This window comes from Balaenoptera physalus (genome assembly GCF_965194825.1).
Source record: "Balaenoptera physalus genome assembly, chromosome: 3".
Taxonomy (NCBI): domain Eukaryota; kingdom Metazoa; phylum Chordata; class Mammalia; order Artiodactyla; family Balaenopteridae; genus Balaenoptera; species Balaenoptera physalus.
In genome coordinates, this window is record NC_138890.1 from 151,246,180 (window position 1) to 151,273,740 (window position 27,561).

The window sequence follows — 27,561 nt, forward strand, 5'->3', positions numbered from 1 at the left end:
ACTCTTGGTTGCGGCATGCATGTCGGATCTAGTTCCCTGACCAGGGATCGAACCCGGGTTCCCTGCATTGGGAGTGCAGAGTCTTAACCACTGTGCCACCAGGGAAGTCCCAAGAAGATACTAATTTTTAAAAAGCAATTTATCTAGCAAATTTAGCAATATATCTAGGATTAAATACAGTAGAGTTGGAGAAAAAAAAAAATTGAGGGTCTTACCCAGGATTTGAAGCCCATTTCTGTACAGTTTCTTCATCATCACCATCACACAAATCAGCAAAAGCAGCTTCTAAATCTTCTAATTGATGAATTCGAGTATCAACACAATCTACCAAATCTTCCTTTAAACACATTGAAAAGCTGAGATTATATAGTTACTCTTCCAAAAAAACAAGTGAAATCCCATTACAATGAAAATTTGATTCAATTAGTTAAAACATAATTTTTCAAGTACTAACCATGGGCTTCCCCAAGAAACACACACCAAGATTTTGGACAGTTGTGTGCGAGTACTCCAACATCACGTAAGATATTATTAGATATGTGATAAATAGACAAACACAAAAGAGACAAATGGAGGATACCTCTGTCAGGTTGGTACCAGGCTTTTTAAATTGGTACAGCTCTTGTAAGATTTTGTACTCCTCCTGGAAAACAAAACAAAAAATCCATATACTAGAAAAAAGATTAATTTTTCAATGATATGCTTTAAATAAAAAATGGCTGCGATACAAGAACATCTTAGATAATCATTTAAAGGTTAGTCAGGGAAAATCAGGGAATATGTATAATTCATATTTCATTGTAAATATTATCACTTCTTTAGGGTAACTCTATCCATCTGGGCATGACAATAATGTGTAAAAATTAGCTATGGAAGAAGACTTAATGGCTAACAGGTAATGAGATGAAAATATTTCTAATAATATTCTACTCTATAAATGGATACATCCTAGGATCTGAACAGATTTTTGCTATTTATGGGAAATACACATATCTTAGTAACAACAATAACAAAACTCTCCACGTTCACTTTGCAGCCCTTTCCCGAGCCACAGAAGAGAGCTCTGGAGCACAAAGGCAATCCCGGAGGCAGACGCAATGGAAGGATTTTGCAGGAGAATGTCTCCCCTTATTCAGCACAGCCAGGCAGCCCCACTACAGGTAGGTATATCTGGCCCCAATAATCCTATTTAGGAGCATTGTCAGGAAGGGGTTACACACAAGACCTAAAATTCCTTAAGCACAATGCTGTGCACTATCCTCATCCTAACAATCCTGTGAGCTGGGTATGATTATTATTTTGATTTTATACTTGAAGAAACTGTGGGTCTGAAAGGTTAAGTAACTTTCCCAAGATCATACAGCTAATAAGCAGAAGTAACAAACAGAACTTAACTCTTTGACTTCTGAACATGTTTTTTTAAAAACTAGCTATTAAACTATAAGGTATAATACATGCTCTTTTCAAAAAGTTCTACAGAACCAAAGGATATAAAGGAAACAATATCCCCACTTTCTCAGGTTTCCTTATAGCACGGGAAAAGGAATAACTGTCATTACGTTTCTTATGTAACCTTTTAGAAATTCCCATTACAAGTATTTGGTGAGTATATTTGTAGGATAAATTCATAAAGTCAGGTTTTTTAGCTTCCAGGTATGCCCATTCTCATGTTTTCTAAATATTTCTAAGGTCATTTTGTAATTCTGAACGCTGGTAGTTATAGTCACTGGTCCATATACAATAGCAGGAAAGAAGCAGAGGGCAATTTTTCCCCCTTATTGCAAGCTGGGAGAGCACTCTAGTTCCCCCATTCTTGCTCCAGATTACAATACAGTTGACCCTTGAACAACATGGGTTTGAACTACACAAGTCCACTTACACATAGATATTTTTCTGTATATTGGAAATGTTTTTGGAGATCTGCAACAATTTGAAAAAATTTGCAGACCAACTGTATAGCCTAGAAATATTGAAAAAATTAAGAACAAGTTAAGTATGTCATGAATGCATAAAATGTACAAAGATACTAACCTATCCTTACATAGGCACAAGATGAATGATATTACTATAAAATTAATAATGGGTTAGTTTTCCTACTGTTTTACAACTTTGCTTTCAAAGAATTACATTACTGTACAGTATGCCCTTCTCTCTCCTAATTGGAGAAACTGCATATCATCTTATCACATAAGTGGTTTTTAAAAAAATATAACAGTTTCCAATACTGTACTATGAATATGACTGTAATACTGTATGCCATAAAATTTTTTTTTTTTCTTTTTTTCTTTATGTCTGTGTTGGGTCTTTGTTTCTGTGCGAGGGCTTTCTCTAGTTGCGGTGCGCGGGCCTCTCACTATCGCGGCCTCTCTTGTGGCGGAGCACGGGCTCCAGACGCGCAGGCTCAGTAGTTGTGGCTCATGGGCCTAGTTGCTCCGCGGCATGTGGGATCTTCCCAGACCAGGGCTCGAACCCGTGTCCCCTGCATTGGCAGGCAGACTCTCAGCCACTGCACCACCAGGGAAGGCCTGCCATAAAATTTTTACAACGATTCATTCATTAGCATACAGGCTAGGCTACCGTGAAGCAATCATGTCAATTACACTAGGCTACCGTAATGCAATCACATTGCTGCTTCCTCATTATCAATGCATGAATCGTTATAACTGTAAATAAATATGACTTTGTCACATTATCTTTTCATTTTTGATATCTAGTGCTAGTAATACGTTTAACAGTGTTTTGTATCATATGAGACACTACTGATGTAGGTTCATCTTACTAACATGATATAAACTTATGGTATTGATAAATACAGTACAGTACTGTCAATGTATTTTCCTTATGATGTCCTCAACATTTTCTTTTCTCTAGCTTACTTTATTATAAGAATACAGTATATAATACATATAACATACCAAGTATGTGTTAATTTACTGTTTACATTATCAGTAAGGCTTCCGGTCAACAGCAGGCTATTAGTAGTTAAATTTTGGAGGAGTCAAAAGTTATACCTGGATTTTTGACTACACAGGGAATCGGCACCCCTAACCTCTGTGTTGTTCAAGGGTCAACTGTACATTCTCCAATTTCACCTATTTTTAATCAGTACCTATTAAAGATCTTTGATAATTTAGATAAATCACAATGGCTTCCGATATGCACACAGAACAAGGAGTGTAAAGTGCAACATCATTGTCATGAATCAAATACTGAACTTAGGTAGAAAAAAGACAGTTAATTTGAATCCCCAGAAGAACCAATCTGGAACAACCTCCCATATGTTAAGGTAAGCAGTTATATGTGCTCATAAAATGCACCTGGGAATGTTCACTTGGATCATGAATTTACCAGTTTCTTAAAGGCACACATAGTTCTACCTCAGATCTGTGCATACTAATAGTGTCTGGTGATTTGCATTTAAGATCTGATGAGGTACCTGAAGGATCACGGGACTGAATCATTAGCTACAAATCATACATGTATAATCAGGCACCTCAATGTTCAGTGATAAATCTGTCACATGGGATTGTATATACATAGAATATCTCTGGAAAGATATACCAAGAAACTAGCCATGGTATTTGTTTCTAAGAAACTGGGGGAATGGAGAAGGAGTAAGAGAGTGACATATACACTTTTTAACATATACACCTTTTTGTACTACAGCTGACCCTTAAACATCATGGGTTTGAACTGCCTGGGTCCATATGTGGCGTTTTTCAGTGAATATATACTACAGTTCTACACGATCCACGGCTGGGTCAATCTTCAGATGTGGAACTGTGGATACCAAGGGCCCAGTACAAAGTTATATGCACATTTTTGACTGTGTGGAGGGCTGGTGCCCCAACCTCCATGTTGTTCAAGGGTCATCTGTATATGATTTTATTTTTTTCAACCACTCGTGTACACACTACCCCAATTAATAAATGCAAAATAATGAACACTGTCTAGAGCAGGGATTAGCAACCTATGCCCTACAATGTTTTTGTATATCCCTCCAGTGGGTATACAAAAATTGAATAGTATTGACAATTTTAAAGGGTATAAAAACAACAAAGGAGAATATGTGACAGAGACCACGTGGGGTCCCCCACAAAGTGATTACTATCCGGCTGTCTGCCGAAAGTTTCCTGATCCCTGATCTACAGAAATGTCATACAATTCTCCAGAGCCACATTTTAAAAATACCACATTTGGGACTTTCCTGGCGGTCCAGTAGTTGGGACTTCGCCTTCCAATGCAGGGGGCGAGGGTTCAATCCCTGGTGGGAGAGCTAAGATCCAGCATGCCTCGTGGCCAAAAAACCAAAACATAAAATAGAAGCAATAGTGTAACAAATTCAATAAAGACTTCAAAAATGGTTCACATCAAAAAAAAAAAAAAAATACCCCATTTACCTGAGTGAACATTTCTTTGAAGGGATTCTTGACTGAAAAAAAATCTAAGTCAATATCTAAAACAAATGCATCCCCTTTCTCCAAAATTTCCAGGATTTCTCCAGTGCTGACTGAAGTGTGGCATTCTTGGCTTTCAGAAGAACATGAACACGACGGTTGTAGACAAGTTTGGTCTCTTCTCTGTGTCACTGAGTCATTTTCCAGTCCTTCTGAACAAGATTCACCATTAGTAGAGGCAGTGTTCTCTGTGTCCTCCAGTGCTAGCTTTGGCTTCTTAGCAGAAGACACTGCGTCATTTTCTTCTTGATTGTTACAGAGTTTATAAGGTTTCACCATAATTACATCCAATTGTAAAGGTTTTTGGTTCTCTAGCTGGTCTTCAGTTACATAAAGACCATCACTTAGAAAGTAATGATCTGTACTTGTAACCCTGGATCAGAGGAAAAAAATATTTTAAAGACAAAAGGACAAATTAGCTGACATTTCATATAGACTTTCAGAAATACAAGAAAGGACATATTTGACAAAAACTGAGAGCTGTCTCTAATATTTGTACTTCCTGTTCTTCTATGGAAATAGGGTTCCCCAAATTTTTAGCTGGGCACACAACTGCCCAAAGTAAAGACCGTATTTCACGGTCTATCTTGCAGCTAGGTGTGGCCATTTGACTAAATTCTGGTCAAAAGCCGTGAGTGGAAGAGAAGCGTACAGAGCCTCACCCTCCCCTCCCCATCGACTGGCATGTGAACAAGGTGGTGGCAAGCCCCACTTGGACTTTGAGGACAAAGGCGATACTCTAGAGACGGGGGAGCAACAAGACAGAAGACACTGGTGTTCTCCAAACTGTAGGGCGGTCACATTGGCCCTGGACTGCGTGTGGTCAACTCTAACATGAGAAAGAAATAAATGGTCCTGTTTAGCCAGTGCTTTGGATCTCTCTCATACCAGCTGGAACTTTACCCAAAAAAATCACTTAAGAGAAAAATTGTATCTGGAAATAATTTATAATAATAATAATAGAAGCTCCCTCTGACATATTTCAAAACTTCATTAAATTTTATATAACTATAATATTTTAATATGAAAAGCAACTTAAAAAAATCTTGTGCATGTGCAGAATGCATTTCACAAGTTGTAGATTTCTGATTTTAGACATATCAGCATGTTCTCAGCTTTTCAACTATATTACGCCTTGCTAAGTACTTTGAACAGCAAAACCAAATGCTTCTTCCAGAGGTAGGATCTACCCAATTAAAATAATGGTTAACATTTATTTCCCACCCACCCTCCTCTAGCATATACAGCCTTAAGTTTAAAAAGATACAATTTTCTAAGAAAAGATTAATGACAATAAAACTAATGTCCAAGATTATTAAAAACTGTACCATCCTAAGAAAGACAAAGGCTGTATCCCCCAATCTAAATCTGTATTCTTCTTTAGTAAGGAACATTTTACTTTGTTCACATCCGTACAAACACATACATACATCTCAGACTGCATACCTATATGTGTGTCTTTTCCATAAATTTTTACTTGCAGGATTAACTAAAATCATGAGATAATAAAAATCTTCCTAATATTGTTATTACACATTGAGTATCAAATGTCTGTTTCAGATTGCTCAAAATTAATTTGATTTTGCAGAAACCTGTTACAGGTTAAATTAGGCCTACTCACCAAAGTACTTAATAAAAACCCTACCACTCTTTCATATAAACCAGTATTATGTATAATATTTGTATGTGGAGCCCTATTTATTTGTTATTATATCCTCAATAAATACAATTTTTATGTATACACAGAAAAGTTACTTGTCCAATTGATAAGAACATACAACAAAAGTTAATTGTATCATTAAGGATAAATCAGAAATAAAAAGTATCATTTTCAGTGAGATAGACTGTATTTCATTTTCAGTGTATTACCATTTCATCCCACTATCCTTCAGGTTCTAGAAAGTCATGATTCCACTGCTTAAAACATTCATCCCATAACAAGAGAATTTAGAAAGCCAAGAACATTCTGATACTTCTAAAGATATTACAGTATCACAAGCTACATAAAACATTGGTTAAATAGCTTATACACCAAAAATAATTGCATATGTAACTCAAGTCAGAGAATGCTGCTATTAATTTAGATTAGGTAATTATCTAGAGCTCACCATATTAAGAAAATTAAAACCCCAAATCTACTTTTCAGTCACTGAATTTATAAAAAAACCAAAGTGAGATAATTTTGCTTTTTCACTGCAAATTGTTAAATTCAGCAGACAAAAGTTACATTGGAAGGAAATAATAAAATGTTATCATTAAATATATAAGTCTATAAGGTACTTCAATGATTTAATGGAGTTAGTCATCAATGGAGCCAGGTTTCCAGAGGAGGAAGATCATGTTATTCAAAAACCAACTTGGGGGCTTCCCTGGTGGCGCAGTGGTTGAGAATCTGCCTGCCAATGCAGGGCACACGGGTTCGAGCCCTGGTCTGGGAAGATCCCACATGCCGCGGAGTGACTAGGCCTGTGAGCCACAATTGCTGAGCCTGCGCGTCTGGAGCCTGTGCTCCGCAACAAGAGAGGCCACGATAGTGAGAGGCCCGCGCACCGCAATGAAGAGTGGCCCCCACTTGCCGCAACTAGAGGAAGCCCTTGCACAGAAACGAAGACCCAACACAGCCATAAATAAATAAAATTTAAAAAAAAAAAAAAAAAAAAAAAAACCAACTTGACTAGCAACAAAATACAAATCATGTGTGAAAAAGATCAAAAGACTTGCAAATTTGTTCCTGGTGTTTTTTTTTTTTTTTTTTTTTTAAACTTTAGGTTTATTTATTTATTTATTTATTTATGGCTGTGTTGGGTCTTCGTTTCTGTGCGAGGGCTTTCTCTAGTTGCGGCAAGCGGGGGCCACTCTTCATCGCGGTGCGCGGGCCTCTCATTATCGCGGCCTCTCCTGTTGCGGAGCACAGGCTCCAGACGCGCAGGCTCAGTAATTGTGGCTCACGGGCCCAGTTGCTCCGCGGCATGTGGGATCCTCCCAGACCAGGGCTTGAACCCGTGTCCCCTGCATTGGCAGGCAGACTCTCAACCACTGCGCCACCAGGGAAGCCCGTTCCTGGTGTTTTGAGAACTCTTTTTGGAAGAGTTGAGGGCAATCTGACCCCATTTTTATGTAGAGATACTTATAAGTTATTACAGGGATCTAAAATCAGATAGAAGTATTCAATCCCTTTCATACTCATAAATATGAGGAAATTACCTGATTGTTGTGGTCGAAGTGTCTTTGCCTACTAAAAAATGATGTCTGCCCTCTCTGATTTGCTGAGCCCATGTGGGATGAAGCCATATTACATGGGAAAAATGGCCAGCATAAACTGCAGGTATAATCCAATTCTCGATACTTAATTCTCTGGAAAGAAATAGAGAGGAAGCATGAAAACTGTTAGTAAGTAGGTTTTTCCAAATGTAATTTCATTCAGAACAATATTTTAAGACCGTAGGTCTCCAAGTGGGGTCCAAGGACCCTTGCAGGGGTTCCTGAGACCTTTTCAGTGTAACTAGCTCAAAACAATTTTTCTAAGAACACCAAGGCACTATTCCCCTTTTTCACTGTATTGACATTTACACTGACAGTACAACGCAATGGTGGTTGATGTCCTAAGATTAATCAAGGCAAAGGCACCAAACTCTACTAGTAGTCACTGTATTCATCACTACCAAGCACCAGTGTCCCACACCCCCATCCAGTTTCACGTGAGAAAGTCTTTCATAATTTTATTAAACTTTGATCCTGAGTATACGTTTTAAAATAACCTGTGTGGGGCTTCCCTGGTGGCGCAATGGTTGAGAGTCTGCCTGCCAACGCAGGGGACATGGGTTCGAGCCCTGGTCTGGGAAGATCCCACATGCCGCGGAGCGACTAAGCCCGTGAGCCACAACTACTGAGCCTGCGCGTCTGGAGCCTGTGCTCCGCAACAAGAGAGGCCTCGATAGTGAGAGGCCTGTGCGCCACGATGAAGAGTGGCCCCCGCTCGCTGCAACTAGAGAAAGCCCTCACACAGAAACGAAGACCCAACACAGCCAAAAATAAATAAGTAAATTAATTAATTAATAAAAAAAGAAAAAAAAAGTGATATGAACAAACCTTTAAAAAAAAAAAAAAAAAAACCTGTGTGGCAAGATGGGAAGTGCACAGCAAGCACTTCTGCTACGTATTTTGAAGTACAACGGTTGTCTCAAGGAAAAGCACTTGTAATTGAACTGCAAGCTGAACACCATTTTTCTTGAAAGGAAGACGGACTCATAAACCATAGTTGTTCAGACTTGAACCTGAATTGCTGGATTCTACATTCCAACTAAGCTTTAAGAAATGACCACTTGTCAAGTTTTGGTACAGTATTAAAGAATATTCACAATTATCTGAAAAGGCTATGAAAATACTCTTCATATACCTCCACCAAAACAACATATGGTAACGGACTGAATGCAGAATCTGAGACTCCAGCTGTCTTCTATAAAGGCAAATATTAAAGAGATCTGTAAAATTTAAACATTGTTACTCTTCTAAGTTTTTTTTGCTTTAGAAAATATATCTGTTTTGCATAAAAATATGCTAACATATAAAGTCCTATTATTTTGAAATGAATTAATATCTTAAACATTTCTCAGTTTTAATTTCAAATATGGTATATATCAATAAATATAACTCACATTAAAAAATACCTCAAGAATTTTTAAGGGTGTACAGCAATCCTGAGATTAAAAAAGTTTAAAAACTATTATTCTATGACTAACTGTACAGTCGTCATACCTGCTTCATAATTCTTTTTAATTTCTAAAATATAAAATCTCTAAGTATAAAAGAGAGTAAGGACAATGGTAGAGCTACCACATTTTTTTAGAAATTAGTGCTCTGAGTTTTAGTTTTAGAGTCAACTAAAAGAAATGTAGTACGCTAAAATTAATTCACACAAGCATCTATATTTTAATTTTAATTTTATATTATAACAGGAAAATTACTGCTATGTAACTTTTCATTTTATACGAGTAGGCTACATTGTAACAAATGCATAAGTAAAGAGACAGTGACAGGATTTCAGGGAACTATATCACTCAAGAGAGGTCAGTAAGTCACTATTTAGAGATACACTAGGTATGTCTTTCCTGAAGAATGGACTACAAATTACCAATTTCACGTCATCTCTATGATTCTGTATAACTGAAAGTCAATAGGATTTGTGACCTGAAAAGAAACAAACTGAGAGGTTGCAGGGACTCAATACTGGAAGAAAGGATACACAAATTAAAGATGCATTGCTTATACAATTACTGAACTATGTGTTCAAGACACATTTTCTTGTGCCTCCGTAACCAGACTTTTAAAGGGGTAAAGAAGAGAGAACTGGCTTAGGTAATTTCTAAAGTCTCCGACTTCTAAAATTCTAATTCTAAAGCAGAGGTTGGCAAACATTGGCTGGGCCACCCGTTTTTGCAAATAAAGTTTTATCGGAACACAGCCACTGACACTTGTTTACATAGTGTTTACGGCTGCTTTCACACCACAAGGGCAAAAATAAGTAGTTGCAACAGAGACCATATGGCCAGCAAGCCTAAAATATTTACTATCTGGTTCGTTAAGAAAAAGTTTGTCCATACTTGTTCTAAATAAAATAAAAAAGGCAAACAAAAGCAAAACTCATGAGCTTAGCAAAGACTATTTCTCTTAATTGCTTATCATCTACTGCAAATTGTATTTCAGGTACCTAAGAGCTCATTAACAAAAATCACATTTTACCCGAAAAGTGTTTCCTTATCAAATACAGTGTCAGCTGGCATGTTCACAGGAATAAGGAGGTCTGGATGTGAATCAAAATGCACAAAACTTATATTACTTGCAGGAAGATGCTTTGAGCCAATGGCCCGGTATATAAAGGGCAGAACCTGTAAAAGACACATAGATGCACACATTTAGAATTGGAACTGAAATCATGACCATACACTCAACTGCAGACTGAAAAACAATGCTAAACATAACTGCACATAATTTGAAGCACACCAAGTTGTTAAAAAGAAGGGAGATATGAAATTTGTTCCTTGCACATGGTTTAGACGGTCATCTCAAGCTTTATTTTTTCCTCAGAACTTCCAAGCTACACCTCCAAAGGCTTTAATGGGCATCTCTCGCCACCATGTTGCCTCCACTTCAAACACAAAGATAATGTGGGGAAACAGACAGGACTGGTACTCAGGAAAAAACTGCTGGTTAATACCCTCTCTGGCATTAAAGATGTGTTCAAGCTACCTGGGTCTCTGGGTCTTTTCCACACCTTTAGGATGGTGGTGCAGGGCTGTGTCGTCTGTAAGGCTCTTTGTCCTGTTACCGTCTCTAGGGTTCTAAGTTTAAGACTGAATTTGAAAGCACCACCTAACCCATGCTTGCTCTCTCAGACCCATACACACCATCTCTAGGTCCTGAGAGACCCAACTTCCTTCCTATTTATTCTCTTTACTTTATTCATCCACAAATCTGGAATCACCCTCTCCCTCTTTCATAGCCAGAGCATTCCCAAGGCATATGAATGCTATTTAAAAAAAAAGAAAAGTCTTAGATCACGGGACTGTCTCGTAGGCTTCCAGAAATCTAGATTAGGGCACCATTTTAGCTATTCCAAAGTAGCACTACCTCAAAAACAGAAAATATCTTTAGTGTCTATAAACTCGGGGCACCCTGTTAAAAGATTTATGCACACACTACGCACACAATAATACTAACGGCCCTATGAGTGTTACTTTGTACCCATTTCACAGATGACAGCCCACATTCTTAACAAAAGCCTCCCAGCTACACAACAGGAACGTGTAGGGAGGCCGGGACACAGTAGGAAGCCTGCGTTAATGCACAGGTTGAGGACTCGGGGCTCTGCAGTTACACTGCCCGCGTTCGACTCCTGATGCCACCAGAGCCTCGAGGGTTAGAGGAGTCGCCCGACTCGTAGTAAGCGCCCCATAAACGTCAGCGCCTATTCTTCCAAGCTAACCGTTCTGGTGCTTTCCCCACAGCAATGCAACTCGCGTGGATAACTAATGCTGGTTATCTCTTTGGCCTCAGATGCCCAGGCTCCGCCGCCTCAGAATCGCGCGATTCTGCCCCAGGCCCGGCAGCCGCCCTCTCACCTCCTGATGATCCTCCACCACCCACACTGGGAGCTCATGGTAGCGCCGGAGCCGGGCGCTCTCTCCCGTGAACTCGCTCATGTTTTCGCTCCCAGGAGCGTCCCAGCGAGCTGCACTCCGAGAAGCCGGAGCTGCCGCCCCGCCTCCTCTCCTGAGAGGAAACGCGCGCTCACCCGGTTGTGGTTCTGGATTGGAGGATGTAGGGGCAGGGGGCGGGCGCCGGAGGGATCGACGAGAACGATTGGCTTAGATGTTCATCGTTCTTATTGATGCACCAATCACCGCGCACAAGGCGCTGCGGCGAGCCCAAGAGCTTTCCCTCTTGTGGTCTGGCTTTCGCAGGTTTGCTTTTTAATTCTCTCGGTTTCCTGTTCCGGAGGCGATGGCGGCTCTAAGGTCTTGGCGGCTGCAATGTAAGTGTGGCTTTACTCTAACGGCGATCTCGCGGCCTGAGAGCCTTTTGTAGGTAAAAGGGACAGCTTGCGGGTGTTGGAAGAGGGAGTGTTTCCAAGTGTCCTGATTTCAACGGGGCTGGAGTCTGGGGCTGGGGCGAGAGGCGCCTGGGAATTAGGATCGGGCAGCCCCTCTTCAGATCTGCAGCGAAGGGCGAAAAAGCGACCTTAGGCCCGGATTCTGCGAATAAATAGAAGTGAAAAATGAGATCTTTCTTTCATTGTGGAGCGCGTGCGGTGGTCCAGCCCTGGGGCCGCCCGGATCTCGGAGGGGAGTGAGACCTTAAGCTTACCTCGTGGGGCGCACGATCTGGCGGGAGATGTGAACAGGGAGACACGTAATTTCGGATCAGCCAGCCGAAGATGACCGGCCTGGGGATTCAGCTGGGGGAAAGAGAGTGTTAATAGAAATGTAGTCACACTTTGCAACTTTTTCTACATAGACTGATGTTCCTGGACGTGTTAACTATGCAAAACAGCTCCCTCAGTTTCCCTGCTTCCAAACAGCAACTTAGGAGTAGGCACACGCAGAAAATAATTACTTTTCCAGTTGCAGTGAGTTCCTTGACTTTTGACTTTTGTCGCACCCTAACACAGCCTGACTATGCCTTTAATAGGTCAGTTTCATAATCAGTGTTTTCAGATATTCTGTCTCTAGAAACATCCATGAGGATCTAATGGTGAGTCTTCAACAGCAGTCTGAACACACAGTACAGGAGTGTTGGTGATCCTGACTGTTGCCCACCTCTAGATTCAGTACATTCCTTTGTGTTCCCCAGGACCCTATGCATACCTCTTTTCTTGTGTTTATAGCAGTATATATTTTTTTTTAATTGTATTTGTATGTGGATTCTGGGCTTCATGAGTCCTGTGGGCTCTGTGTCTTACTCATCTTTGAGTGCTTAGTACCTGTGACAGTGCCCCACATGTATAGGCCCCTTAAATGATGCATGAATCAGTGAAAAGACCTGCTTTTTGTCTGGTTTTGGTAATGCCAATCTGTTGTGGATATATGCAGTAGGGAAATGTACAGTAGCAACATAGAAACGTATATCACTGGTGAGACAGTAAACATTTATTGATCACCTACTGTGTGCAGGATGCTCTGCCAAGGGCTGTGAAGGATACAGAAATGTTTGTGAATCAACCCGTTTCATCAAGGAGCTAATAATCTAGTGGAGGAGTTAGACATGCGCACACATGACTGTAATATGAGGCAGTCTCTGGTAAGTGCTGTAAAAGAAGTAAGTACAGACTAAGCAAGGGACGTCTAGAGGGAGTGGGATTACTTCCTGAAGGGAGCCAGGAAAGGCAGCACAGAAGAGGTGGCATTTGGCCTGGTTGGTGGGTAGAAGAAATTCAACGGGCAAATTCATAGGGTAGGGGATTTTAGAAGCGCAGGAGCAAAGAACAAGCGGGGTGATAGTACTTTGTATGTTAGGCAACTGGGAAAATCTGGGGTGATAGGCACTTCATGGGGAGGTTAATGGAGAATTAGCCTGGAAGAAGTTGGGACCAGATTGCAGAGGGCCTTAAATGCCAAGCATGTGTTTTGAACTCGATTCTGTGGGCCCTGAGTAGCCTGTGGTGGCAAGATGGGCTGTCTAGGTCCTAGGTCTATCCTGAGGGCCTTGAACTGAATAATAATCATTAATCAGATATTATTTGGTGTCTACTTTTTATTAAGCACAGTGATTGATACAGCTAAATAATCTGAAACTATTTTCATGAGCCATTTGAAAATCTACCTTAAGCCTATTGGTAAAGCTTTTAGTTAGAAGGAAGATGCCTCTACATTAAAGCTTTTTGCAGTTAATATTTATTTGGGTTTTTTAAACATTTTGCTGAAGCCTAAGTATTTGGAAAGCCGTTCCTGTTTGCAACATTCTTCAGTGGAAAGAACTGAGAATGAGAATCAAGGGAAATTGTTGTGTTGACAAGATTATAGTTAAGTTTGAATTTGAATGCTGGTCTCATTGTGAAGTAAACTGGAGTGTGGAGTGGGAGAGCAGAAATGATTTTTTTTCTCCCAGTCTCTTAGCAAATTGGAGATAGAATATGCCTAAGTTTCCAGTCTTTTAAGCTACTGATTATTTTGAGTCAGCAAGACAAGTATTAAGGACATCTAAAAAGTTAGCTGTAAACTTTAATTCAGTTCAGCATGCTCTTAATTTTGTTAGTATGCTAACTGCACTGGAAGATGCAAAATCAGTGTTAAGATAATTGTAGAAATGTTTTCTAGCATTAGCAGTTTGGGAATCATTTTTATGTCTATTTATTCTTTCTGTCTTCTAGAGCTTATATCCTCTGTGGAAGATGTGACATATCCAGATAATACGTCACCATGCAAGGCAGTACATGGTGAGTGGTATGGCAGTGATGGCAGCCGTTTTGGGAGAACAGGGAGGAGCAAACACTGGCACTGGGCCACTGAGGGTGGGGATGGTTTAGGTATGTGAGGAGAGGGGCAGTGTGTCATGTGGGCCATGTACATGGCCTGCCCTGATGGCCCTGGCAGTTCTGAGGTGCCGGCAGACATTAAAGGTGGGATGAGGTCATGAGTTGGTGGCCTGTAATCATTGTACGACCTGCCAAGAAGAAGCACAGAGTGTGTGAGGGCAGGGAACCTAACAAAACCCTTGGGGTGGTGGCAGTGGCTGTAGAAAGGCCTGCAAGGGTGTTATTGTAGTAGCCAGGCAGGAGACGATGGTGTGAAATGGATGCACTCAAGGAGTATTTATGAAGCGGAAATGATCGGCATTTGAAAATAAATTTTTTTTTTTTTAATTTAATTTAATTTTATTTTTTTGGCTGCATTAGGTCTTCGCTGCTGCACACGGGCTTTCTCTAGTTGTGGTGAGCGGAGGGCTACTCTTTGTTGCGGTGCGCGGGCTTCTCATTGTGGTGGCCTCTCTTGTTGCGGAACACGGGCTCTAGGCACACGGGCTTCAGTAGTTGTGGCAGTGGGCTCGGTATTTGTGGCTCATGGGCTCTAGAGCGCAGGCTCAGTAGTTGTGGCGCATGGGCTTAGTTGCTCCGTGGCATGTAGGATCTTCCTGGACCAGGGCTCGAACCCATGTCCCCTGCACTGGCAGGCGGATTCTTAACCACTGTGCCACCAGGGAAGCCCTGAAAATAAATTTTTAACTAGAGGGGATAAGGGAGAAGTTGTCAGGTAACCCCTGGTATATGACTTGAGGACCAATAAATGGTCTCATCTATTGAGACAGGAAACACTAAAAAAGGAGCAGGTGGCGGTGTCTTGAAGGGGAAGATCATGAATTCCTTTTAGGATGTGTTAGGTTGAATTTGCGAGTCTGTGCTGAGTGGGGAGGAAAGTGTAGAAAGGAAGATGCTGGTGCAGGTGTAGAGATGTGGGGTGTGTGGACGGGATGACATGGTGAGGTCAAGATTTGGGGGAAACTTGAGCAAGGACGTGATAGCAGATGGTTGAACACTGGGATGTGACTTTGTCATGCTGGAGGTGGAGCGGCTTTAGGGAGTGACAAGGACCAGGGACTGACCATGGCAGTGGATTGGGTGGCCGGGACTGGGGAAGAGGAGTTTATTGGCCATGAGGAGGTTCAGCTATTACAGAGAACTCAGTATTAGATGGGTGGAATATTGCAGTGGCCTAAGGGATGGTCAGGCATTTGTAAAACCCTGTTTATATAGTGAGTTTTTCTTTTATCTTTTTCTTTCCTCCAACAAAGTCATAGAATGTCATTCCACCCAGGACGAGGGTGTCCCCGAGGGCGAGGAGGACATGGATCCAGACCCTCAGCACCAGCCTTCAGGCCCCAAAATCTGAGACTGCTTCACCCTCAGCAGCCTCCTGTGCAATACCAATACGAACCTCCGAGCGCCCCTTCCACCACGTTCTCCAACGCTCCAGCTCCCAGTTTTCTGCCTCCACGACCAGACTTTGTGCCCTTCCCTCCACCCATGCCTCCATCAGCACAAGGTCCCCTTCCCCCCTGCCCGATCCGGCCCCCCTTCCCCAGCCACCAGATGAGGCCCCCCTTCCCCGTGCCTCCCTGTTTTCCTCCCATGCCGCCTCCGATGCCCTGTCCCAATAACCCCCCAGTCCCTGGAGCACCTCCTGGACAGGGCACTTTCCCCTTCATGATGCCCCCTCCATCCATGCCCCACCCCCCGCCCCCTCCCGTAGTGCCTCAGCAGGTCAATTACCAGTACCCTCTGGGATACTCGCACCACAGTTTCCCACCTCCCAATTTTAATAGCTTCCAGAACAACCTCAGTTCCTTCTCACCCAGTGCTAATAATAGCAGTAGCCCTCATTTTAGGCACCTCCCTCCATACCCACTCCCAAAGGCTCCCAGTGAGAGGAGGTCCCCGGAGAGGCTCAAGCACTACGATGATCACAGGCACCGGGATCACAGTCACGGGAGGGGCGAGAGGCATCGTTCCCTGGATCGGCGGGAGCGAGGCCGAAGTCCTGACAGGAGAAGGCAGGACAGCCGCTACAGATCCGATTACGACCGGGGGAGGACGCCGTCCCGTCACAGGAGCTATGAGCGGAGCAGGTAAAGCACATGTGTGTTTTTTAATGAAGTGCAGAGGCCCCGACACAGGCCATTTCTGTTGATCAACAGCCAAACCTGTTGATCAACAACCAAAAAGGTCCAGCTGTGCATTTCGGTTTATAAAAGGAAAAGCATCCCAAAATTATCAACATAGATTCATTTCAATGAATGTAAGCCAGTTACTCTGCATAATACAGTTTACATCTTAATGATGATCAATAAAAGATATTGTAGTTGTTTGTGTGGATGTTGTATTTAATTATGTTCAGTATGATCATCATATCAGGTTACAGCACTTGAGTTCTTTTGGGATTGTTGATCTGCGTACGTTATCAGTCAGGAATCAAAGTAGTTAACAAGCAGAACTTGCTTTCTGATGTTTAGGATAAGTGGAAGTTTATCATATATTGTTGCTTTCTTGCTCTGTTTCTTTATAAAATGAAATAATACACATTATCAAAGTTACAGTTTTCAGAAGAGCTTTTAATTTGATTTTGTTGCATTGAAACATATTCATACTAAAGAAAGTTGCATTTAAAACATACTATTCCATTCCAGATTACATTTCTTTTTTTTTTTTTCAAAAGACCAAATATCTATATATACAAGAGAATAAGGTTTCCAGCAGACACTCATAGATGGGCATCTAGAAGTGCTCTGAAGTTATATGCAAATTCTATGTGTATGTATGTTTTTCTATAAGTAAATCAGTTGCTTACAGCAGATTCTTAAGAGATGGTGTGAGTCTATCACCCCAAAAATCTAAGAACCATTGGTTTAGATGGAAAAATAAAAATGCACAGATATCGATTGTACTAATATTTATTTGTACCGTCAGTGAACTCTTTATATTGATGAAGATTTGAGGTTTTCCAGCTGTCAAGCTGGTAACAGTGCTGCTCTTTCTGTCTGCTGTGGTGTGTTTACCTTCATTGTCTTGTGGAACTTCTGTGCTGAAAAGTTTGAGGTCCCCAAAGCGGTCACTCTGTTACTTGGGTTTGTGGAGAGCTGGTCTTGGCTCCTGTGGAATCAGTGTGCTTCTCAGTTCCCATGTTGTTCTCATGGCTGGGGGCTTGATTCTGACTGAACATTTTGCCAGTAAACGGTAGCAGTCATTCTCAGTCCCGAAGAGAGTGACCAGTGCTCGGAAGGTTTGGAAGGAAAATGCTCTATTGCTTCTCCCTGACGCCCAGTGGAAGGTGGAAGGAACATGTTTCTTGCAGAGGTGACTGATTCTGGTGGGCCAAAGCTGACAGAGTCGGTAGACTTTTAAAAGTCTTCTCAGCACGACTTACTGTTCCTGGTCAATTTTGTTCTTAATTCTGTGATGGACTAGTTGGCAGAGGCCCGTGATGGTTTATTTTACAGTTTTATGGTGAAAATCTAAATCAGAAAGAATTTGTTAATAGTTTTCTTCAGACAAAGTGATTATTAATAAACCTGTCTCTGGGGAAACATTTTGCTGCAAACTTCAGCATTCTAGGTGGCATTTTTTTTCCCGTTTTGGGGGTACTGTAGTTTTTAGGGCTCTGCTGTAAAATCCTGAATTCTTCCATCCAGGCTTAAGCTTGGAGTTAATGTGTTTGTTTGAAGAAACACAGATGTCCTGTAAACTGAGGATGTCTATCAGTAAGTGAAATCAAGTGCCAAAAGAATTACCCTTAATCTCCATTATTCTAAACCACAACCCCTTTACCATGAAGGACCTTAGGCAGTTAGCTCATCTTTCTAAATGGCCTTTATTTACTTTGGAGTTGTTTTATAATGTTGTACTTGGGATATTTGCCCAGGAGCTGCCTTAGTGTCACAGCCACATTAAAATCAGCTCCTTTTGGGGTCTTAGTAGCGTGTCAGTCATCTGTCTTATATGGAATGCTTCTGTGAAACAAACATGGGGCACCTGAAGTCCTAGTATAACTTCTAGAAGTATATTGGAGAAAACCAAAAGTTCACAAATTTGTGCATTAGGTTGTGTTAAGTTTATGCAAATTCTTTAGTCTGTCCTCTGGCTACTTCTCCCCTTGCTTCTTGGGGTAAGTTAATCTGTCCTTTTTCAAATTTCATTTTCCCTCTTTTTCTCCTCCTCCGAAATCTGGTTGAATAATAATTACAAGATCCTTTTAGGGCAAACCATTTCTAGAGGAAGTTTGTGAAGAAGTGGATGTATGCATTTGCTATCGTGAAAGATCAGGGTTCCTCCGGGGAGTGGGAAAAGAAGCAGCGGCAGATGCAGCCAGTAAGGAGCAGTGCAGTGGCTTCCCACGAATGAGTAGTGTTACAGCACAGTAATCCCCATAGCTGTCGTGTTGAGTACAATGTGTAGTCATCAGAGAGCTAGTATTATGTATCTAATACTATGCTTCCAAACAGGGAAAAGTTTTTGGAAAAACAACCCGAGCATTGTTTTTCTTGCTTTAAATGGCTTTATCATATAGTGTTACTGTGACTTATGTCCATACTGGTCTTTTCAATTCATAGCCACTCAGAGGTAGTAATCATCATCAGAAATGCCACTCTTGAATGCAAAATTCTATCCCCTAGATGTTAAAAAAACAAACACAAAATTAGGAATATCCTTTAAGTTGAGGGTTTTTTTTTTTTTGATTTTTTTTTTTTTTTAATGTGGACCATTTTTAGAATCTTTATTGAATTTGTTACAATATTGCTTCTGTTTTATGTTTTGGCCTTTCAGCCCCAAGGCATGTGGGACCCCAGCTCCCCAACCAGGGATCAAACCCGCGCCCCCCGCATTGAAAGGCGAAGTCCCAACCACCAGGAAGTCCCTAAATGCAGTTTTTATTTGGAAATATAGGCAATTATTTTTTTCAGCAGCCATGCCATCACAAATTACATTATATCTTTGTCATGTGGTACCACTCACTAGCTGGGATTTACTGCCTAAAAGTAAACTGTAAATTTAGAAGTGTATCAGGTAAAGAATGTAGAATTCCAAGCACTGGCTACTTTACTTTGGACAGCGGGTGTGTGTACCTGAGGCTTAAGTATATGTTAAAAGTATTATTCAAAGGAGTCTTTCTTGAGAAGGGGTGATTTTTAAGTGAAAAAACAATTTTTGTTTTAATATCTAAGATCTCTATCAGTTTTGTAAGTTTTGATTTCAGTGAATTTACATTTCTTCTATTTGGCTGTAGGTTGGGGGATTTTTTTTTTTTTTTTTTTTTTTTTGGCCATGCCACATGGCAAGTGTATAGGATCTTAGTTCCCAGACCAGGGATCAAACCAGTGCCCCCTGCAGTGGAAGCATGGAGTCTTAACCACTCAACTGCCAGGGAAGCCTGGTGGGGGGAGGGGGAGATGTTTTTGAGTTCAGACATTTTTGTAGTCTTCTTGCTGGACTCAGACTAATATAGCATTTTTTTTCCCCGTTCTAAGACCTAGTAGTTATTTCCCTTAGATTTATTTCTGATATAAACACACTGGAGTTCGATTTTTGTTTCAGATCTCATTGTACTTATTAAATAGACTCAGAAGTTATTACTATTATTATTACTAAATTCCGGTGTCACATTGGAAGGTTCAAAATCCTGCATTCTAGTTTTACACTGAGTAAACTCAGTGTCTCCATTTAGAGTTTTTTTTTCAGATGAAGACAGCATTTAAAGGTAAAGTGACTTAGAGTCTCATGGCAATTAGTGATGGCTAGAACTATATACCTCAGGCCTATAACCTATAAGAGTTTAGAACTCTTTCATTATAGATCCTTGTCCTAATCTTTACTGTAAAAGCTTTAACTTGCATATATTTGACGGATGAAATTAAGAGTGTTCTAGAAATCAATAGACAGTTGAATCCTTTGAAGTTTTCCCCTTAGGTTAAATAATCAAGGTTGGCTTGTTAGAAGGTCTCAAGAGAAGATTATGATAAAATTCCCTTTGTTGCTCAGTATTAAGTATGACTTCTTTTTTTTTTTTAAAGAAAACAGCAAGAAATGTCCAAGTTAGTTAACTTCTGTAGCGTGAAACACTCCTTTATCCTCTAATAAATGATGAATAAAAATTCCCATAGTGAACAGTGCCTGCAGAATTCTTAGGTGAGGTGAGGTTCATTTATTTAGAAGGTGAATTCAGTGAAAAGAGATGGTGTTTTGAGTCTTTCTGTTGAAAACAGCTCTGTGTATTAATTCCTTTAAGAGAGCGGGAACGGGAGAGACACAGGCACCGGGACAGCCGAAGATCACCATCTCTGGAAAGGTCCTACAAAAAAGAGTATAAGAGATCTGGAAGGTAAGCAAGGAGTTGACACTGGTAGAAGTCATAGGATTATCTCCTGGAATTCAGATTTTGTGCTTGTGCAAAGTATCAGCCAGGTCTTAGGAATAGCCTGAGAGTCTGTCCAAAGAGCCCTGTGAAAAGTTAAAGTAGCCAATTACTTAAAAACCTTTACTTTCAAGATGTATTGAGAATGAACAAGGAAAGTCTTGATACATTTCCAAAAGTTAGAAATTACATGGGCCACTTTCTGACCTCAATTGCTATAAAACTATACATTAATAATTCAAGGTTTTTTTAAAAAAAAACCTTGAAAATTCATAATTATGCTCTTAAATTTACTTGTTTCAGAAAAAAAGAGCAAAACTGCAGTCACACCTTATTTGGAAAAATGACATTGAGATTGCTGCAAATCAAAACTTGCAGGATGTAACCAATTCTATATCGATAAGTAAAATTCATGTCTTATGTAATGGTAATTAAGAACAGTACTCTAGGATCTGACAGATTTGGGGTCAATTATTAGTTTTCCCAACTTTGTTATTGAGCAAAGTAATCTAACTTTTTTTAAGCCTCAGTGGCTTTGTCTAAAATAAGGACAGTTATACTTGCCTTATTGAGTGGTGAGGGGTCATTGAGATAATACACGTAAAACACTTAGAACTGGGCCCAGTAGTGCCAAATAAATGGTAACTATATATATAATTATTATCTGATCACTTGACTCTAGAAATTGGTAGAGTATAAGAAAAGCAGAAAAAGGGATTTAAAGATAAAAGAAATTAATGAAATAGAAAATAGAACTGAAGTACTATAATAATATTTGTAAATAAATGCAACATTTCTTTGAAAGGCCATACAATTTAAAAAGTGGCAAATCAAGAAAAGAAAAACATATATTCCATTAAGTATAAGAAAGAATGTATTATTATAGGAATGAAGGAGGTTTAAAAATTATTGTATGTTGGTATAAGTACAGATATTTTATTTGAGAGATTTAAAAACTTGGATGTGATGGGTTGTTTTCTATGAAAACAAAAATTACAAACCTTACACAAGAAGCAGAAAATTTTAATAGGCTGATAACCATGGAAAAAAGTTGAAAAAGGTGAATTTGTGCCACTTTCAAAAAAGTTTTAAACCATTTTAGAACACTGATGAAGATGGAAGGAAAGCTCAGCTCATGCTGTGATACCAGGAAAATCCAAATGGCAAAACCTAATCAATGAAAAGAAACCACAAAACAATCTCTTATGAATAGGGATATGAAAATACTGATTAGTGTATTAGCAAGTTGTTTTCAGTTGTGTGTTAAAATAATTGAGAGATTATTCCAAGATTGCATGGGAAGATAGGTTAGTATTAGGAGATCTGTAACTGTAATCCTTTGTGTCAGAATCTGTAGGGTTATCTCAGTACCTGCCTATTAGATATTTAAAATAAAGTCACATCCATTTATGAGTAGAAACTGGTAAACCTCGAGTATAAGCAGACTTCTTTAACATGATGGAGAACATTATCTCGTGACGAACATGATTGATACCATCTCAGAAGAGCCAAATTCAATGTTGAAACCTTATAGACCTTCCCATACACATTAGAAAAAAAGACAAGGGGGCCCAATTGCCTACCACTGTCACCTGATGCATAGCTAAATCAACAAGCAAACGAAAAACATTGCATCCTTGTGTGTCCCAGGTATTGTACTGGTGTGGAGATATAGTCGTTAACAAGAGTCCCCACTTTTCAGGAGTAAGAAAGTTAAGTACTGTGAGAAGTGCTTTTGGTAGAGCAATTACATGTTGCTCTGGGAACACAGTAGTCGATAACTCAGTTTAGGGTAGTCACAGAGAAATTGACATTTTACTGATACCTAGAGTATGAGTAGGAATGCATGAGGGAAGGGGGATGGTAGGGGAAGAGAGAGAGCAGGTGTGAAGGTTGCAGTATGGAGAAATGGTCTCAGAGGATCAAGCCTGGAGGTTGGGAAATGAGTTTAGAAGGCTTTTGTTAGTAATCCACAGAAGAAATGATTGTGCCTAGACCGGCACAGTGACAGTGGCGATAGGGAAAGGTAGAGGTAATTGAGAGATCGATGAGGGAGGCGGGAGGACTTGATAACTGATCGTGAGGAAGAGGCGGCAGCAGTCATTACCGAGGTCTGGTGTTCCCCTTTGAGGGCTGGGAACACTAAGAAACAGGTAAAGGAAGAGTTCAATTCGGGGCAAGTGGGATTTGAGAATCTGTGAGACAACCAGATGGAATTGTGTGGTAGTTATTTGGACACAGAGGTTCAAGGTTCAGAAAAGAGATCCTCGCTGGAAATACTAAATGCCATGGATTAGATGAGGTCAACTAGGAAGAGTTTGTTCAGTGAGAAAGGGCCTGAGGAGGAGGAGAAGAAGGAGGGGATGAGGACAGGAAAAAAGTCAAGATACTGTGTTGGTGGAAATCATTGAGGACCCATCTGAGGTTGATGGTTTTTAATGTGGAGTGCTAGAAATCTCTTCGGTCTACTGGTTTCTTCCCCACGCCCAGTAGCTTGTAGACGGCAGAGACTTGGATTCTGTGGGTCTAACTAATGCAGTAGATGAGAAAATAAAAATTACAGATGTAAATCCTGTAAAGGAGGGAGAGTTATCATAGTTTGTAATATAGCATATTGTTAAAAAACAGTTTCGAGTTTGGATCTTGAAATTTGAAATTCCTGAGACACCTACCTAAAAAAGATGTTTTGCTCCTGTTTTGAAATGTCCCTCTCAAAGTGTTAAAAAAAAAAAAAAAAGAAAGAAAGAAAAAAAGAATACTAATTGTTGTTCACAACAGACAACCCTGACCATCCATTATTCAAGATACCTGCCTAAGGGGATGTGGTGACGACGTCTTCTGCCTGTGTCTCTTGATGATAATAATAAACATTTGGTGGGCTTTTTAAGTACGTGTCAAAATGTCTGTGTCAAACAACCATATTAGCATTTAACTACCACTTATTAGCTGTGTGATAGTGGGCGAGTGCTATAATTTCCAATTGTTTCCTCTCTAGGGGATGTTTGTATCTGCCTCAGGATTCTTGTAAGGACTAAGCGTGTCATGGTGCTTACAAGAGTGTCAGGCTCTCAGGAAGCACCACAAACGAATAAACAAACAAACAAACAAAACCACACCACTGGGAGCCAAGATCTGCCATTATTAGCTAATGATATTATCAGGAAAATTCAAGAGAATTAGCTAAGAAACATGAGAATTAACTCACTGAAGTTGACAGCTATAAAATAAACAGACTATAATTAATAACCTTCCTAAATACTAGGAATACCTACTTGGAAAATATAACAGGGAAAAAAATGTAGATTGACTACAGAAAATTTAAATTAATAAAAATTAAATATGTTATTAAACTTAAAACATATATAGATCAATGGGAAGAAAACTGTAAGTGTAGTAGATGACAAAGAAGATGATGTAAATGAATGGAGGGCATGCCATATTCCTGTAGTGGAAGTGGAAGACAGGGTTATAAAATACCAGTTTTCTGCCAAAAAAATCTGTAGTTTTTAGCGGCATTGGTGGTATAGTGGTGAGTATAGCTGCCTTCCAAAAAATCTATAATTTTAATGTAAGTTCGGTTGAAGTACCAGTTTTAGTAATCTAAAATTCTTCTTTGGAATAGAAGTGAGTATAATGAAGAAAAATAATAATGCACAATTTGGTATGGATATAGATAGATGAATGAAACAAATATTGAACAACATTCAAGTATATATAAAATTTTACATCTATCATGAAGCTGTTTTTTCAAATCAGAGGAGAAACTGACGTGGGAACAATTAGCAAGCCATATGGAAGAAAAATTGAATTCACATTTCTGCCTTAGGTCTTGAACAGATACAGTAAAAAAATTTAATGTTAAAAGTAACTGAAGAAAAGATAAAATATTTATTTAACCTTGGGATGGGAAAGGATTATAAGCGTAACACTAAGACTGGAAACAGAAACAAAAAAATCTCTAGATTTGGCCATATAAAAATTGTATGTAGCCGTAAGCAGAATTATAAGGAAAACAAAAAACTGACAAAGGTTACATTACATATGACAGCAGACAGGTGATTATTTTAATAAAAAACTCTTTCAATAAATAAAAAAGACTATAATCCTAACTTTAAAAATATTGGCATGGCATATTGACTCAGATGTTCAGAAAAGAAGTGAATGTGAAATGTGTCATTTCAGTAGTGACGAATTAAATGAGATATTCTTTTCATAAGAATGGAAAAGATTAAAAACAGTCATGTTGACAAGATGTGTAGAAATGGGAAATCACATATAGTTTTGATGGTAATCTAAACTGGTACTGCCTATCTGTAGAGAAGCCTTATAAAAAGTACACACTCTTTGTGTGAAATAATCTGACAAGTCTGCAGAGAACACACGTGTGTTTACAGTAGCATTGTTTACAATGGCAAAAAAAAAAGTAGTAACAACCTAAGTGACTGATCAGATTTGTCAAATTATGGTATATACATATAAAAGAATAATATGAACTTATTAAAAGTGGTTCAGATATAGATATATTGAAATAGAATGATGTTCCTGATTTACTACTGAGTTGCGGAGAGCAGGCTATAGAGTTCCATTTTTGTTAAAACTTGTATGTTTACATATCTATATCTTTTAACACATTTGTGAAATATAGTGTTTATCTCTGAGTGGTGTTACAGGTGATTTTTGTCTTGTTTTTGTTAATGCTTTATTATTTTTCTACAGTGAACATATATACATTTTACTTCACAGTACATTTTTTTTTCTGGTAACAAACCCAAGTGATGTACATTGTAATATTTGGAAGTTATATCAATAAGTAATCAATATATATAACCCTTCTAATCACTCACCCTTTTCCCCCTGATGTATACACACTCACACTTACCTGTCATAAAATCAGGAGTGAATGGTAGAGTTGATGGAAAAAGTTAATTTGTGACTTTGACCCAGGTGTAAACTTTCTTGGATAATAGTGACTCTTATTATCAGGCTGCCAGTGCAACACTAATAAAGCAGTTACTCTCCGGGGCTGGATTCTCAAGGCCTTTATGGTTCCACCTAAATTTCTTGGGCTTGATTTAAAATCTATCCTATAAGTTTTTCCCTCCAAGCACATCCATAGGCTGGGCCTTTGCAAATTTCATGCCCCAGAGATTCAAGGAGATAGAATTGCTTTTTTCCTTTCTAATTGAGTTAGTATTTGTGGGGATTCGAATTAGGCAAAGTGGTGGTTCATTAAGCAGTAATACCCAGTGTGCGCTTCCAGAGAGATGCTTAGGGATAATATAACTGGTTCACTCTTGGATTATGGTCCTCAGGCTAAATTTATGGCCAAGTTGAGACGATGTTTTCTGAAGATTTTTTTCTTTTTTCTTGGCAAAGCAGAATGTAAAGGATTCAAAACTAGTATGCTCAATGCTGAGATTGTCTATATGTGGAGATTTCCAAATATTTCCCAGATATCTTTCTCTTCTAGGAGTTATGGTTTGCCGGGTGCTTCTGAACCTGCTGGATGCACACCAGAATTACCTGGGGAGATTATTAAAAATACAGATTCTTGGGCCCCACCCCCGGAGACTGTGAATCAGTAAGTAGATCTGGGGTAGGGCCTGGGAATTTGTATTTTTAAACAAATAACTTCAGGTGATTCTGATGTCACCAGACTGGTGTCAGGGGGGTCACTGGTTTAATAAAAATGAATATGGTGGTTTGCCATGACGTTTTTCTTTTAGGTGAAAAATGAACTAAAGAGGTGAAATAGAACCGTTTTACAATGGATGAACATTTTTAATAATTAGCCTCCTTTGCCCCCTTTTGAAGTCGCTCCCCAAGTAGGGAGAAGAAGAGAGCTCGTTGGGAGGAAGAAAAAGACAGATGGAGTGATAACCAGAGCTCCGGCAAAGAGAAGAATTATAGCTCAGTCAAGGAAAAAGAGCCGGAGGAGGCGCTGCCTGACAGAAATGAGGAGGAGGAGGAAGAGCTCCTTAAGCCTGTGTGGATCCGATGCACCCACTCAGAAAGCTACTACTCCAGTGACCCCATGGATCAGGTGGTAGGTCTGAAGTAGGAGAGGAGCTGTGGACCAGAGCTTCTCAGCCTTGGTACTGTGGGCATCTTGGGCCGGAGAATTCCGTGTGGCGGGGCCCGCCCTGTGCATTGTCAGATGCTGAGCAGCATCTCTGGGCTCTATGCACTGGAGGCCAGTAGCACCCTCTCCTCGTTGTGATAACCAAAGCTGTCCTCTGATGTTGCCACATGTCCCCTGGGGGTGACAGAATACCCCTCCCCCCGGTTGAGAACCACTACTGCTGTAGACAAAAGCTGCTTTACAAACGCAAGAGTGCAGCAGGTTAATGAAAGGATCTCTGCATTCTGCATTTTTTTATGACACTGCTAGTCTTAATACTGGTGGTTTTGTAAGCTCTCACTCATAGCTGCTTTATGCCTTTTGTGATCTATAGCCGTGTGTGTGTGTGTGTGTGTGTGTGTGTGTGTGTTTTCCCCTCAAAATGAGAAACAAGGGGGAATTGAGTTTGTCTCTTACAAGTCTATCCTTGACCAGAGGTAACCATAGCAAGTTTCCCGAGCACATTGCTGGTTTTGTGGAGTGGCAGGTGTCGTTACCTTTGGTGGGCTCTCGAGAGACTCAGCACACGTGCTGTGCGAGATGGGGCTCCTGGGGCTCGGCAGCCGCACCTCATTGAAGTGGGGACCCC

The 27,561-nt window shown here is 40.0% G+C and overlaps 2 protein-coding genes across 12 annotated transcripts in view; one reads left to right on the forward strand and one right to left on the reverse strand.

Moving 5' to 3' along the window:
* LOC309656826 (UPF0489 protein C5orf22) overlaps nt 1-11,749 on the reverse strand; it is a 52,585-nt gene extending 40,836 nt beyond the window's left edge. For 2 of the 3 annotated variants that reach the window (XM_082453820.1, XM_082453821.1), the window contains exons 1-6: nt 11,576-11,748; nt 10,197-10,342; nt 7,662-7,811; nt 4,401-4,830; nt 581-643; nt 216-337 (exon numbers count right to left, since the gene is read on the reverse strand). In XM_082453820.1, coding sequence (XP_082309946.1) covers nt 216-337; nt 581-643; nt 4,401-4,830; nt 7,662-7,811; nt 10,197-10,342; nt 11,576-11,656 — 992 coding nt within the window. In that variant the 5' untranslated portion in view covers nt 11,657-11,748. Of the gene's footprint in view, nt 1-215; nt 338-580; nt 644-4,400; nt 4,831-7,661; nt 7,812-10,196; nt 10,343-11,575 lie in introns of all 3 variants that reach the window. The other variant, XM_082453822.1, reaches the window with a different exon arrangement.
* A 116-nt stretch (nt 11,750-11,865) lies between these two features.
* DROSHA (drosha ribonuclease III) overlaps nt 11,866-27,561 on the forward strand; it is a 121,526-nt gene continuing 105,830 nt past the window's right edge. For 3 of the 9 annotated variants that reach the window (XM_082453679.1, XM_082453683.1, XM_082453686.1), the window contains exons 1-7: nt 11,880-11,988; nt 13,127-13,253; nt 14,323-14,388; nt 15,741-16,574; nt 20,726-20,818; nt 26,322-26,432; nt 26,666-26,897. In XM_082453679.1, the coding sequence (XP_082309805.1) occupies nt 14,372-14,388; nt 15,741-16,574; nt 20,726-20,818; nt 26,322-26,432; nt 26,666-26,897 (1,287 nt within the window). In that variant the 5' untranslated portion in view covers nt 11,880-11,988; nt 13,127-13,253; nt 14,323-14,371. Of the gene's footprint in view, nt 12,042-13,126; nt 13,254-14,322; nt 14,389-15,740; nt 16,575-20,725; nt 20,819-26,321; nt 26,433-26,665; nt 26,898-27,561 lie in introns of all 9 variants that reach the window. The other 6 variants (XM_082453680.1, XM_082453681.1, XM_082453685.1 and 3 more) reach the window with 6 other exon arrangements.